Source organism: Anolis carolinensis, unplaced genomic scaffold, assembly GCF_035594765.1.
Source record: "Anolis carolinensis isolate JA03-04 unplaced genomic scaffold, rAnoCar3.1.pri scaffold_9, whole genome shotgun sequence".
NCBI lineage: Eukaryota > Metazoa > Chordata > Lepidosauria > Squamata > Dactyloidae > Anolis > Anolis carolinensis.
Genome location: NW_026943820.1, coordinates 26,303,542 through 26,318,107, shown reverse-complemented (window position 1 = coordinate 26,318,107; position 14,566 = coordinate 26,303,542). Strand labels below are relative to the sequence as shown.

Sequence of the window (14,566 nt, the reverse complement as noted above, 5' to 3'; positions counted from 1 at the left end):
ATTTTCACGTATTGGATATTCAATATTTGCAGAATGTAATTTGCTTCACCAAACTCAGAAATGCTCTGGAGAGAGGATAAGCCATCGCCTGGCCTGTTCAACAGTCTGGAGCAGAGACACCAAGGCCCCTGTACCATTAGAGTGGAGATTGAACTGCATTATATGGTCAGTGTAGACCAGGCATGGGCAAACTTTGGCCCTACGGGTGTTTTGGACTTCAAGCCCCACAATTCCTTATGGCTTGTAGGCTGTTAGGAATTGTGTGAGTTGAAATCCAAAACACCTGGAGGGCCAAAGTTTGTCCATGCCTGGTGCAGACTCATATAATGTAGTTTAACTACCTTGAACTGGATTATATTTATTTATTTATTTTATTTACAGTATTTATATTCTGTCCTTCTCACCCTGAAGGGGACTCAGGGCGGATCACAATGTACATATATATGGAAAACATTCAATGTCATTAAACATATGACATATATAGACAGACACAGAGGCAATTTAACATTTTCCAGCTTCTGGCTTCGTGAGGGTATGCTCGATTCCGGACACGGGGAGCTGCCGCTTCATCGTCCACTTGTGACACCGAGTCCTTGATGACGTACTTCCTCATTCTTCCGCATGCTGCTGGAAACTTTTATGATGTTGTAAATTAGTTAAATTGGTCTCCCTGCATAAAGCAGTACCTAAATTTCCTACTCGACAGATGCAACCGTCTTTCGGGCTGCATAGGTCAACTGCAAGCTAGACTGTTAAATGGTTGGGAGCTCATTCCGACTCGGGCTGGATTCGAACTCATGATCTCTCTCGGTCAGTAGTGATTTATTGCAGCGGCCTACTAACCAGCTGCGCCATTGCCCGGTCCTATATATGACCAACTTGTGTAGTTCAATCTGCATTATAATAGCAGTGTAGCTAGGACCCGAGTTGCATATAAATTCACAACCTTTCACGGTGGTTTTGACATTATGTTTTCTCCCAAGTTAAAATAAATAAGTCCTTCATATCATTGCTCTAAGCAACATGATCCCACTTTCTTTGGGGCGTGATGTTGTTTCATTGTTTTGAGTCTAGTGTCTGAATCAACTTCCATCCCTTTCCTCATTTTCACCCTTCACAGGATATCCTTTTTGATGCAAATACCCACAAAGTGAAGAAGTTTGTTCTGCATACGAATTACCCAGGTCATTATAACTTCAACATGTGAGTATGGCCTCGGTTCACGAAAGCATGCATTGATTATGAGCACTAAAAAAATGTTAAAGACTATAAGTTAAAGATACAAACTGAAATGTTTAACCTGACAAGAAATGTACCTGCATATTTAAATACATGAAATTAATATAACAAACATGTTATATTAAAGAAGTCTACTTGAATCTTTGTCTGTTGAGAGTGTTGGGGTTTGTAAAGACACCATTATATATGTGTTAACTGGAAAAATACGTGTAAGAAGCTGGTTGGCTGAGCCTGCGAACAGCTAGGACTCTGATTGGTGAATTTCTCTGCCATGCTACTGGGCTTCTATTTAACATCATCTACAATCTTTAACAGTGAGCATCAAATAGAAACAAGATATTTATGTGCCCAGTGATCTTCCACTACTCAATAAACTAAGGGAACACTTATGATCCTAACAGGTTATAATCCAATAGTCCAATAAGGACAGGCTGCCTACTTCTTTTAGGTAGTGTTCCTAGTGAATTCGGAGCGAATACCTTTTGATTACTCCTAATGATCCTGCCTTTTCATTTTTCATAGTTATCACCGCTGTGAATTCAAGATCCCACTAGCAATTAAGCGAGGTAAGAAGAAATGCAGCCTGGAAAATCTTGAATGTTTGAATACTGATAGGACTGTGTGATGACTTTGCAGGCATGCTTAATAGTGAGAAGAAGTCCAAAGTTATGCAGTAGCAGATAAGTTGACTGACATCTTCAGGTTCAAGTTACCCCTCTGTGGATTTAACAATTAGCAATTTGGAGATGTGAGGAAGATCTATCAACTCTTTGGGAGGGAGGGAAATAATAATAATAACCCTATGTTGTGAATCCGCCCTAAATCCCCCCCTCGGGGGGGGGGGGGAGTGAGAAGGACAGGATATAAATGTATGAAATAAATAAATATGTATCACGATTTTGGTTCCTGGGTTATAAATGTCATTTCTTAATTGGTTCTATCATAAAAACATGGGAAAAGTTTATGAAACTACAAAAACTTTGTTTTTGCGGGACATCCCGCAACACATTTTGCTATAGTTTTTCAGTGAATATCTCATAGTGTCTCAACCAATTCAACACAGTTTGTGGCAACCACAAGAGCAAAGTTTTTGGAGCAGAACAACTACTTTCAAAGTAAGCAGTACACAAGTAAACAGGAAACAAAACTTTTGAAACAGGAACAATTTTTTTTCAAATTTTGTTACAGAGTGTTGCAAAAAAATCTCATTTATGTAAAGAAGGGATGGGAAGTCTGTGTGCTTCTTCTTCGTGTACTCTGTGAAATCGCACATATGGGTTTATCCTCTGCACCTGCGCAACCATTTGGAACCTTCTAGATCTTTGAAATGGAAACATTTTGGCGGAGACCTCGCCCACACTCCCCTTGTAGTGTAAAAGCCAGGAGGTGGGGACTGCGCCTCAGTTCCTTTTTTCTGCCGCTTCAGCAGCTTTAGGAGCCTTTCTAGCGTCTTTGCATTCCTTTTGCCTTTAACGGCTTTTTGACTTGGACTGCCCTATACTTCCTTGGTGTTGGATTCCGATTTCATTACCATGTTAGACTGCGGATAATGATAATTTGGAGGGCCAGCAACATGCTACCCATCTGTAACAAGCAGCATACTGATAAATGTGAATATAGTATTGCTTTGTTAAATATTGGAAGCAAATTGGATTACAGAACAGACGTCTTGCACCATATTGAACCTGTTCAGATTCAGTGTAAATTCTCAATAGTGGACCTGGACCTCCTATCTGGAGTGAAGAAACTACGGACTTATGTAACTTTTATTGTAATTAAATCCAAGAAGAATCAACTGCATGAAAACAAAAAGAGAGAACAAGAAATGCAAAAGTTTTCCAGTACCTGACTTTCAGTATGATTCTTCAGCATTATGAATTGTTCAGTCACACTTCACTTTGAAGCCTATGTTTTTTTTTAAATGCTATTTCTTCAAAGCCTGGGCAAAAGTGGGAATATGTAGGATGAGGAAACAGGCTTCAGTTATCTGTATGTCCTAAGAAAGTGTTTCTCAGCCTCTTCGATTGAGTCTCTCTCATATCTCTGGATATTATTACTCAGCAGTTGTTTCCGCTTTCAAAACAAACTTCAGGTTATTAAATTTTCAATGGGCCTGAGGCCAGAATGGCTCTAATTCAATCCAGGTTTCATGTAAAAGCAGTTGCCTTCTGGGTGTTTTAGAGCTTTCCTCAGCCGTGGCCAATTCAAAGGATCTTGGGAGTGGCTGACAACCAACATCTGGAAGGTCATACATTTCTCATCTTAACAAAGTGTTCTCTTTAAAGAGCCACAAATAAGCATTGTCTGTACTTTCCGGGAGAACTGATCCCAATTCATTGTCCTATAATTTTCGTATAATTTTGTGTGTCACCAATAGTTTCAGAGTTTGTTCTATTTTTTTATTCAGTTCACGTTCTTTACGTCTGACTCTATTGCTTCCCATGCAGTTCCATCTGTACACTTCATGTCCAAAAAGAGTAACTTTCCTAGCTGTGAGAATCTGTTGTTTATGGGTGTCTTCAGATCATTTCTCACTTGCAGCCTATCATGGGATTTTGTTCACTCTTTTGGCATGATTTGTTCAGATTGAGTTTGCCATTGCAGTTGGCCCTCCATATCCATGGATTCTGCATCCACAGATTCAACCTCTTGCCCTCAAGGCCTGGAAACACCTATGACCACTGCACCACACAAGAGTCCAAAAATATAAGCAAACCGTTAATTGTGTAAAACAGATTTAAAAGCATATAAATATCAGGAATAAGAAAGGAAGATGTATAATCCAAAAAGGTTTAGCAAAAGGTGTGAATCAAACAATAATCCAAATGTCTCATAAAGTTCCAAAGGACAAAGTCCAGAAACAGTCAGGAATTACAGATACAGCATATATCCACAATCAGGAACATATAACTAGTAAAACTTGAGCAGTAATACATGAACAAAAACTTCCAGGATATATTAAATCCAAAATCAAGGCTTCACTTGAACCATGAACAAGAGAACATTTTTGTTAAGTGTTTTTAAATAAGAAAATGTTATTTATAAATAGCAAATAATGTATAGATGCACATTCACATGGAACAATAGAAAAAGAAAGGTCAACTTTGAAATGGTAGAAGCACAAAGTTGTGACAAGGAAGCACATTTGAAGCAACGAAATGTGTGACAACAAGGCATATCCTGCACATTCACATGGAACAATAAGAAAAGAAACACAAATTTGGTAGAGGCACAGTGGATAGCAATCTCCCAAAGCAGACAAGAGTACAAGGCCCGGAGGCTGCTCCCTTAAAGCCCTAAAGCTCTGGACTCTCGCGCTAGCGCTCCACAGGCTAAACATTCCCAGTTCTTTAAGCTGAAGTCTGATAAGTTTTGATAAGGTTTATTGAGCTTCAGATGTATTGCCTTGTATGTTCTGTGTAACTCCTAGCATTCTCTGGGTGCAAAATAACCACTGAGTTCTAAAGAGGTGGTGGAATGTAGTGCTGAAATGCTACCTTGCCTGAAGACTGTTCTGTCCTTTTCTTACAGAAAGTACTGACTCGCAGATGGAAACCTGCACAACGTACAGCAAGGTAAGGCACAACCCAAGATAATGCAGCTCTGAAAATTCAACAAATCTTATTTTCACCCGATCAATAAATCATATTTTTTTAAAATGTTGGGTGGCATTCTGTGCTGCAGTTAACAAATTCATAAGCTCCATGTTCAGCTATTATACCTATTTGCCTGGGAGAGCATTCCACCAATAGGGATCATTGCTAAGAAGCCTCAAATTCTGAATTCTCAAAATGCACTTGGCTTTCCTTAAAATGTTCCATTTGCTAAGACATTTTCATTTTCTTACAGTGGGACAGTATTCAGGACCTTCTTGGACATCCAGTAGAGAAGCCAGTAGTACTTCACAGGTAAAGATTCTCTCTGTCCCTTGGATTGGAGTCTGATTGGATTTCAAGTTGCTACCGGAAAGAGTCCTAATGATATAGACCAACAGAGGTTATATTGGTTGTTGCTGTTTATTCATTCATTCAGTCACTTCCGACTTTTTGTGACCTCATGGACCAGCCCATGTTCTGTTCAGTCAGCTTTCCTAATGGTCCAGCTCTCGCATCCATAAGTTACTACAGGAAATACCATTGCTTTAACTATCTGGACGTTCATTGCCAGTGTGATGTCTCTACTCTTCAGTATTTTATCAAGATTGATCATTGCTGTCCTCCCAAGAAGTAAACATCTTCTGATTTCCTGGCTGCAGTCTGCATCTGCAGTAATCTTTGCGCCTAGAAATATAAAGTCTGTCACGGCCTCCATGTTTTCTCCCTCTATTTGCCAGTTATCAGTCAGTCTGGTTGCCATCATCTTGGTTTTCTTATTGTTTAACTGCAACCCAGCTTTTGCACTTTCTTCTTTTGCCTTGATTATAAAACTTCCCAGCTCCTCCTCGCTTTCAGCCATCAGAGTGGTATGCTCTCCATACCTAAGGTTGTTAATTTTTCTTCCAACAATTTTAACTCCATCCTTGGATTCCTCAAGCCCCGCACGTCACATGATGTGTTCTGCATTCAAGTTGAATAGGTCGGGTGAGAGGATGCAGCCCCACCGTAATCTTGAACCAGTTTGTTGTTCCATGGTTTGTTCTTACTGTTGCCACTTGGCCGTTATACAGATTTCTCAGGAGACAGGCAAGGTGACTTGGTCTCCCCATACCCCAAGGACTTGCCACAATTTATTATGATCCACACAGTCAAAGGCTTTAGAATAGTCAAGAAAACAAAAATATATATTTTTCTGAAACTCCCAGTGGATATTGACAATTTGGTCTCCTCTCATTCCTCTGCCTTTTTTAAACTCAGCTTGTACATCTGGCAACTCTCACTCCATGTATGTCTGGAGTCTACGTTGCAGGATCTTGAGCATTACCTTACTGGCATATGAAATAAGGGCCACTGTACCAAAGTTTGAGTATTTTTTAGCGTTTCCCTTTTTTGGTATGGGGATATAAATTGATTTTTTCCCCAGTCTGATGGCCATTCTTGTGTTTTCCATATTTGCTGGCATATGGCATGCATCGCCTTGACAGCATCCTCTTTCAAGATTTTAAACAGTTCAGCTGGCATCCCCTTGTCTCCTGCTGCCTTGTTGTTAGCAATACTTCTTAAGGCCCATTCAACCTCACTCCTCAGGATGTCTGGTTCTAATTCTCTCACCACACCGTCAAAGCTATCCTCTATATTATTATCCTTCCTATACAGATCTTCTGTATAGTCTCACCACCTTATCTTGATTTCTTCAGCTTCTTTTAGGTCCTTGCCATCTTTGTTTTGATCATACCAAATTTTGCCTGAAATTTACTTCCAATGTTTCTAATTTTCTGGAAGAGGTCTCTTGTCCTTCCTATTCCTTATATTGTTAGCTTAAAAATAATACTGAAACCAATTAATTGTACGGGGAAGAGGGATTGTTTCTGAAACAGTCAGCTTTGTAGCAGAATTTTACTCTGCATTCAACATGACCTGGATATTTAACATCCTCAGCTTAGAAATACTGCTTTAGAAGTTGCTGAGCCTATCACAGTCCCCCAAAACAAGCCAGATGTACAGATGTACCCCAGTTAACAAAGTAAATAAGTTTTAAGGGTTTTAAATAGAAGATTTGCTGTGGAAAGGATAGGCTCCAACACAAGAAGTAAAAAGAGCAGTTCAATAAGTTTCAGCAAACCGATTTCCAAACCTACAGTTTGCACATGTGACGCGGAGCAAGGAGGTCAGGTAGGCCTGACTTAAGGAAACAAAACCCTTTTAAACCTTTCAGAGACCACTTGAAAGCTTAGCGGTTGCAACTGGAAACCATTAAAAGCATGCATTAAGTTCATACTAGTTGTTAAAAAAATGTCTGCTCACTTTCTCACTGGTTTTCTTTAGAATCTCTAAGTCTTGCTTTTGTTTTGTTTTGTTTTGTTTTCCAGGTCATCCTCTCCAAACAATACAAACCCATTTGGATCCACATTTTGTTTTGGACTGCAGCGAATGATCTTTGAGGTATGGGAAGCAAATGAAGAAGGGAAGACGCATTGCGATTTTCTTTGAGATCACCAGCAAATATATCAGGGGAAAATATATAAAATTAATGTATATGGACAGATACGTTCAGATATATAGGTACATAGGGATTGCAAAGGCTTGCAGGAGGAAATGCCTATATATCTGTAGGAGGGTTTAACAAATATTTCAGGGAAAAATGCTTTTATAAGATTAATGTGTGTGTGTGTGTGTATGTATATGTATATGTATGTACAGTAGAGTCTCACTAATCCAAGCCTCACTTATCCAAGCCTCTGGATAATCCAAGCCATTTTTGTAGTCAATATTTTCAATATATCGTGATATTTTGGTGCTAAATTCGTAAATACAGTAATTACAACATAACATTACTGTGTATTGAACTACTTTTTCTGTCAAATTTGTTCTAAAACATGATGTTTTGGTGCTTAATTTGTAAAATCCTAACCTAATTTGATGTTTAATAGGCTTTTCCTTAATTATCCAAGATATTCGCTTATCCAAGCTGCCGCCGGCCCGTTTAGCTTGGATAAGTGAGACTCTACTGTTTCTTCCTGACTTGCAAGGGCTTTCCTCCCTCTCCTTTTCCCTTTTCAAAACATTCCCTTAAGAGCAAGGGAGACTTTGGAAAAGAAAATACACTGTTCAGGGAGGAAAAGAGGAGAGAGAAATATATCATACATTGTAAGCAATGGCCTCCGGCTCCGCTGCCCGGCTTGACCCCATTATAAGCCAATGGAGGCTTTTTCAGCTCAAAAACAAGGGCTGTAAAATTTGGCTTATCTTTGAGTATATACGGTACTGTACTTATACAACCCAATAAAAATGATTTAAATGTTATGAAATTTCAAAAATAAGCTATAGAAAATTGCAGCCAATTTGGAGAAGTTTAAACCTCTGTGTTCCTTTGGTTTTCTTGTCCAGGTGATGCAGAACAATCACATTGCGTCCGTAACTCTGTACGGCCCCGCGAGGCCCAGCGGCCAGTTGAAAACGGTGGATCTTCCCCAGTGAGCAATATGGGCTAACCGAAATGCTACTAATTTAGTAGTACAGCGTGCCTTGATTTGCTACCACTTAGAGTATGGGAAAAGAAGCACGGTATGGTGGGATATATGTGTGTATGTGTGTATGTGTCTATATGTGTGTGTTCAACACAAAAGCCCTGTCCCTCCCCTCCCGGGCATGGAGGAGAACGGGAGTCCTCTTGACGGTCCGTTGCGTGGGACGAGTGGCGGCTGTGAGCAGATGCGAGTGCCTGCCACACGACCAGTGTTTCTCTCCTTAGCTGCACATGCCCTCTATTCCAACCTGGGAGATTTAGGACTGGTCTGGTTTATTTCCCTGAGACGGAAGAAGGCCAAACTTCAAAGAAGAGGGCACACAAATGACTGCACGACTTAGAAGCACAAACTCTCTGAGCCTTGGGGCATCTGGGAGCAGGTCTTGGATCTAATGATACATGTATATGTATATATATATTATTTTTCCCCCAGTCTGTGCTTGTGTTCACTGCAATGATAATGGTGGTTGATTTTTTTAAAGGTAGGAGTGAGTGCACCTATGCACATGCAGAATTTTTACATTGATGTGTGTGTATATATATATACACACATCAATGAAGTACTTGGGTATTTCTGTGGCTTAAGGACATTGTACCAAATGTGACACGTATGTACATAACATGTCCATGATTTCAGGCACCACATGTTTGCCTGATGTGGAAACTAGCGCAAAGCAGCATGTGCGTCGGGCTCGGTTGTAACAAAAAAAATTTTTGCACTACATACACTTTAATTACTTGATATACGGCATTTTAATCGTTCACTGAAGAGCATCGGTGTACTGGGTGTGCTGGTTTATTTAATTGTTCGCCATGCGCAAAGCTTATTTATACCGTGGGGAAGGAAACCCACCTTTTCTGCACTAATATTTACTTGACATGCTGAAGCGACTCATTTTCTGCCATGCCTGGTTAACATACTTGTGGTTTTATACACATACAAATACACACACAGACACAGAGAGACACAATTTTCCAGAAGGAAAAACGAAAGTCATGTGAATTCCTATAAATTACGGTTTGATGCCATTCCCCCATACATACATACCAACACACATTTTGTACTTAAATCTTACTCGAACCTGTAATTGTGAATACTGCTGCCTCACTTTTGCAATGGTATGTATATCAGATGAGTATTTCTTGTGTCCTTTTCCTAGAAAGAAGCCTAAGTTGGCGTTGAAGTATATACACTTGAAGTATATTGTTCAACGCCAACTTAGGCTTCTTTCTAGGAAAAGGATATTGAAGTGACATTGAAGGAAATGGCCTTAACGTAAGACATGCCTGCACGTCTTGGCAGGAATGAGGGGCTGGAACTAAAACAGCCTCAACCTCTTTGGGCCGCAGATCGGTTTTTAGCACCTCGCTCAGGGTTTGCAAGAGGACACCTTTCCCTCGAAACAAGCAACAAAGCAAATTAGCCTCAATTTCCCTTCTTCCTCTCAATTTCACAGCGAGTTTTAGTCCTTTTCTGAGAGAAAGTGCCTCAGCTCTTGCCTCCGCTGCTCTTTGTTTCTCTTTGCCTCTGGGTTGCCTCCTTTGTCTCCTTCTCCTATGGAAGAAAAAATCGACAATTTCACTCACTTGTGAAGGAGAAACTTCAGACTGGGTTGCTGTGAATTTTCCGGGCTCTGTGTCCATATTCCAGAAGCATTCTCTCTTCTCTGATCTGTAAACCAAGGCCTGTGTAGATTTCCGTATCTCCAGGTGCTTCGACATCACTAAATTCCCGGCTCAAGTCTTTCTTATCTAATTAATGTCTCTGGCTGCTTGGCCTGACCTTGAAGACCTACACTTTCACAGTCGGCTTTCTCCCACAACGAAGCATCAGAAGCCTCATTCTCTTGGCTTAAATCTTCCTCACTTCATGTGAGGAAATCCCACAGGCAATCCCACAATCCTCTCTAAAACATCAGACCAGTCTCAGTCTGATCGACAACAGACGTCATCATTATGTTTACAAGCAGGCAATGAGGAATTCCCATCGCATGTTAAATGTTAGGTTTTTACCCATCTCTACGCAGGGAATTTTAAATGAAGTCTGGGTTGGTGTGAGTTTTCTGGGCTGTATGGCCATGGTCCAGAAGCATTCTCTCCTGACGTTTTGTCCACATCTATGGCAGACATCCTCCGAGGTATGAGCTCTGTTGGAAACTAGGCAAGTGGGGTTTATATATCTATGGGATGATGTCCAGGGTGGGAGAAAGAACTCTTGTCTGTTGGAGGCAAGTCTGAATGTTTCAATTGATCATTGTGATTAGCATTTAATGGTCTTGTGGCTTCAAAGCCTAGTTGCTTCAAAGCCTAATTATCCTGTATTTTTGTTTTAATTGATATATTGTATTACTGTTTTGTCTTTTTATAGTGTGATTTGTATTATGTTGCCTATATTTTGTCCTATGTTGTTTCGGCCTCTGCCAAATGTAAGCTGCCCCAAGTCCCAGCGGGGAGATGGTGGCGGGGTATAAATAAAGTTTTATTATTAATATTATTGCTTCCTGCCTGGGGGAATCCTTTGTTGGGAGTGTTACATGGCCCTGATTGTTTCATGTCTGGAATTCCCCTTTTTTCAGAATATTGTTCTTTATTTACTGCCCTGAAAAAGTTCTTTCTCCCACCATGGACATTCCATGCGTATATAAACCCCACTTTCCCAATTTCCAACAGACCTCACACTTCTGAGGATGCCTGCCATAGATGTGGGCGAAACGTCAGGAGAGAATATTTTTGGAACATTATCATACAGCCCGGAAAACTCACAGCAACCCAGTGATTACAACCATGAAAGCATTCGACAACACATTAAATGAAGTCGATTGTCAATCAACATTGGAATTTTTGGGGGAAAAACACACACTTTAGAAATGGCAAAATACGTGAAACCCACGGTATGAGCTTGTGTTATGTAATGGGCTCTATCAGTAGCTGTTTCTTATATGTGTAGAAATTCTGATTTATTGCGTGTGATGAAGTTATTAGCTTCACCATGAAGACGCACAATAACTTCATGGTGACGCCACATTTCTCCTTCACGAACGAGGGAAATGAGTAGTGGAGTTGGTTTGTTGTTGAAGGCTTTCATGGCCAGGATCACAGGGTTGTTGTATATTTTCCAGGCTGTATGTCCATGTTCTAGAAGTATTCTCTCCTAACGTTTCACCCATATCTATGGTAGGCATCCTCAGAGGTTGTAAAGTCTGCTGGAAAGTAGGCAAGTGGGGTTTATATATTTGTGAAATGTCCAGGGTGGGAGTCTGTTGGAGGCAAGTGTGAAGTGTACCTCACAACCTCTGAGGATTCCTGCCATAGATGTGGGCCAAACGTCAGGAGAGAAAACATACAACAACCCAGTGGAGTTGGTGTTTTATCCCGAGAAGACAACAGAGGCCACTCAGGTGCAAACAAAACGGAAGAGCAACGGAGGCAAGTTAGCGTCTTTGGTGCATCGGGAAAAGAAGCGCAAAGAGGGAAAACACTTGACGGGGGGAATGGCAGGTTTCAATGGCTCCTCTGCTACAGCAATGCGCATGACCTCCCTCTCTAAGTAAGGCTTAGGTTCAGAGCCTCTGCAGACCACACCAAATTCTAGTGAAGGCTACATCCGTCCCGCGAGCCGCGTGTTGTGCAGGCCTGATGTAAGGGATGTTTTCGGGGAGACACCCATGTACCTGATGGGATGTGCCCTGGGTTGTTATATACGACAGTTGAATGAAAAGTAATGCCTCCACCTTTGTAACTCCTCAACAGATGGTAGTAATGGTATGTGGCAGGTCCTGGCTTGTTCAGTAGACACTCCTCTACAGTTCCATTTGGCGGGAAGCCTTAGCATTGAATGGTTGTGTTGTTAAAGTGCAAAGTATGGAACCCTGCGCAGACGGGGAAGCCTTAGCATTGAATGGTTGTGTTGTTAAAGTGCGAAGTATGGAACCCTGTGCAGACGGGGAAGCCTTAGCATTGAACGGTTGTGTTGTTAAAGTGCCAAGTATGAAACCCTGTGCAGACGGTCGGTCAATGCACTTAAACAACATGCAGTCACTGAATTCTTGACATCAGAAGGTGTCACTCCAAAGAAGAAAGGCGTCACCTTCATTCTCGTAAAGCGAGAGGAGTTCCTGGCAAATTTCATGTCTGTGTGCTTTCATTTCAGGCATCATCACCCTGGATACCCATCATACACAGATCTTCCAATAGCCAAGCAAAGCAATAATGTGACCCACACGTTGTTGTGAAATGCCGATGATGCTTGTAATTTCTCTTGGAGTGATATGACGATCGTCCTGAATCAATCTGTCAACATTTTGCTTGTGAAACTCAGTGTTGTTGTCATAGGACGTCCAACTCTTTCTGTCACGCAAGTCAGATGTTCCCACCTCAACATCTTTAAACTTTCTCGCCCAACGACACACAGTACTCGCATCAACACAATCACCATAAACCGCTTGCATTTTCTGATGAATCTCCTTTGGGGTGGGACCTTCTGTTGTCAAGAATTTAGTGATTGCACGTTGCTTAAGTCGCATTGACCAACCATCTGCGCAGGGTTCCTTACTTTGCACTTTAACAACACAACCATTCAATGCTAAGGCTTCCCGGTCTGCGCAGGGTTCCATACTTGGCACTTTAACAACACAATCGTTCAATGCTAAGGCTTCCCTGTCTGCGCAGGGTTCCATACTTGGCACTTTAACAACACAACCGTTCAATGCTAAGGCTTCCCGCCAAATGGAACTGTAGAGGAGAGTCTACTGAACAAGCCAGTACTGGCCGCAGACCAGGACTGCCATCTGTTGAGTTACGAAGGTGGAGGCATTACTTTTCATTCAACCCTCGTATCAGGCATGAGCAAACTTCAGCGCTCCTTCCAGGTGTTTTGGCTTTTAGGAATTGTGGGAGTTGAATTCTAAAACATCTGGAGGGAGGGCCGAAGTTTGCCCATGCCTGTTACACATGTAGCACATTTAGAGGAGAGTGAGGGAGAGAGAAACTGCCTCTTTTCTTACTCTTTTATTTTAATACATCCATGCCAAAATGTTAGCCAAAGAGGTCCTTAATCTAGTTTCAACATTTCTGTACATAATGTCCTGATCTGCCGCACACGGTCTCCCCTCCCGTCTGACGGGATTTCAGCTGCTTTGAGTTAAAGATGTCACTGCTCCGCGCTTCGTTCTTCCCAGGTAAAATGAGCAACGCGCAGCTTTCTTAACCCGTCTTATCGTTGGAATAAATAATGTATCTGTCTGTCTGTCTGCCTCAATCCTCTTTGGAATACATCCCTTTTTGAAAATAGTGGGAGAAATAGAGAGAGAAAAGAGAAATGTATAATTTCCCTTCATTTTTTTAATATTTTGGTGTAGCGACTTGTGATATACATAGATATATATATATAATAGATGACCTTTTTGTGGGTTTTGCAAAAACAACATGTGTGTACAAATTTTTGTAAATACATAAAAAAAACCTTTTTGGGTAATTTTAACACTGTATACAGTATAACCTTGTATAGTTTATCAAGAAATGAGGGATGGGCGGTTTTCGAGTTGCCAAGTACAAAGTTTTGAATCCTGGACCAGTATCAGGGATGGATGTGGCGCGTGGGAATTGGGTGCGTTGTTGTGTGCATTGGTGAGTCTGCGTGACCTCTTTTTGGCCATTTAGTCTTCCTGTCTACTGTGACATTCTGTCCTCTTTCACTTAAGAGTCAAAATAAAGGAAAACGGAATGGATATTGGGGTGGGTGGAGGAACTGGATGGTTTCCCTTTCTTCATAATGTGTTGTTTTTCCAACGATCATTGCTTGCTGAGAAAATTTCCCTCCCAAGACTCTTTGTTTCTTCTCTTTCTGATACAAATCCTGTTTTTCATAACTTTCCTGTAAATTGTATGAAATGCCTCAGTAGCATGTACATTGAAAGGACAAATAAAACAAAGCTCAGTTGCTGTGTTGTTATAATACAGTGGCTGGGTGTGTGTATTTTGCAATTGGTGGCGAGTCCTTTGATTCCCTTCTCTGAGTTGATCTTATATTTGATTTATTTTACTTGAGAGCCGAGCTTTCCAAACTGTGTGTCGTGATATGTCAGTGTATTGTGCAAATTAGAACTGACACAAATCTTAGAAATATATGCTTACACATGGATTACTGTTTTATCTTTTTATAATGTGATTTGTATTATGTTGTTTATGTTTTGTTGTATGTTGTTTG

The 14,566-nt window shown here is 40.9% G+C and overlaps 1 protein-coding gene across 1 annotated transcript in view; it reads left to right on the top strand.

The window, feature by feature from the left end:
* Positions 1-14,343, top strand: part of phaf1 (phagosome assembly factor 1) — a 55,377-nt gene extending 41,034 nt beyond the window's left edge. Inside the window, exons 12-17 of the mRNA XM_003221589.4 lie at positions 1,121-1,203; positions 1,762-1,805; positions 4,771-4,814; positions 5,089-5,147; positions 7,205-7,277; positions 8,223-14,343. Of these exons, the coding sequence (XP_003221637.2) occupies positions 1,121-1,203; positions 1,762-1,805; positions 4,771-4,814; positions 5,089-5,147; positions 7,205-7,277; positions 8,223-8,312 (393 nt within the window). The 3' untranslated portion in view covers positions 8,313-14,343. The remainder of the gene's footprint in view (positions 1-1,120; positions 1,204-1,761; positions 1,806-4,770; positions 4,815-5,088; positions 5,148-7,204; positions 7,278-8,222) is intronic.
* The last annotated feature ends 223 nt before the right edge of the window (positions 14,344-14,566 follow it).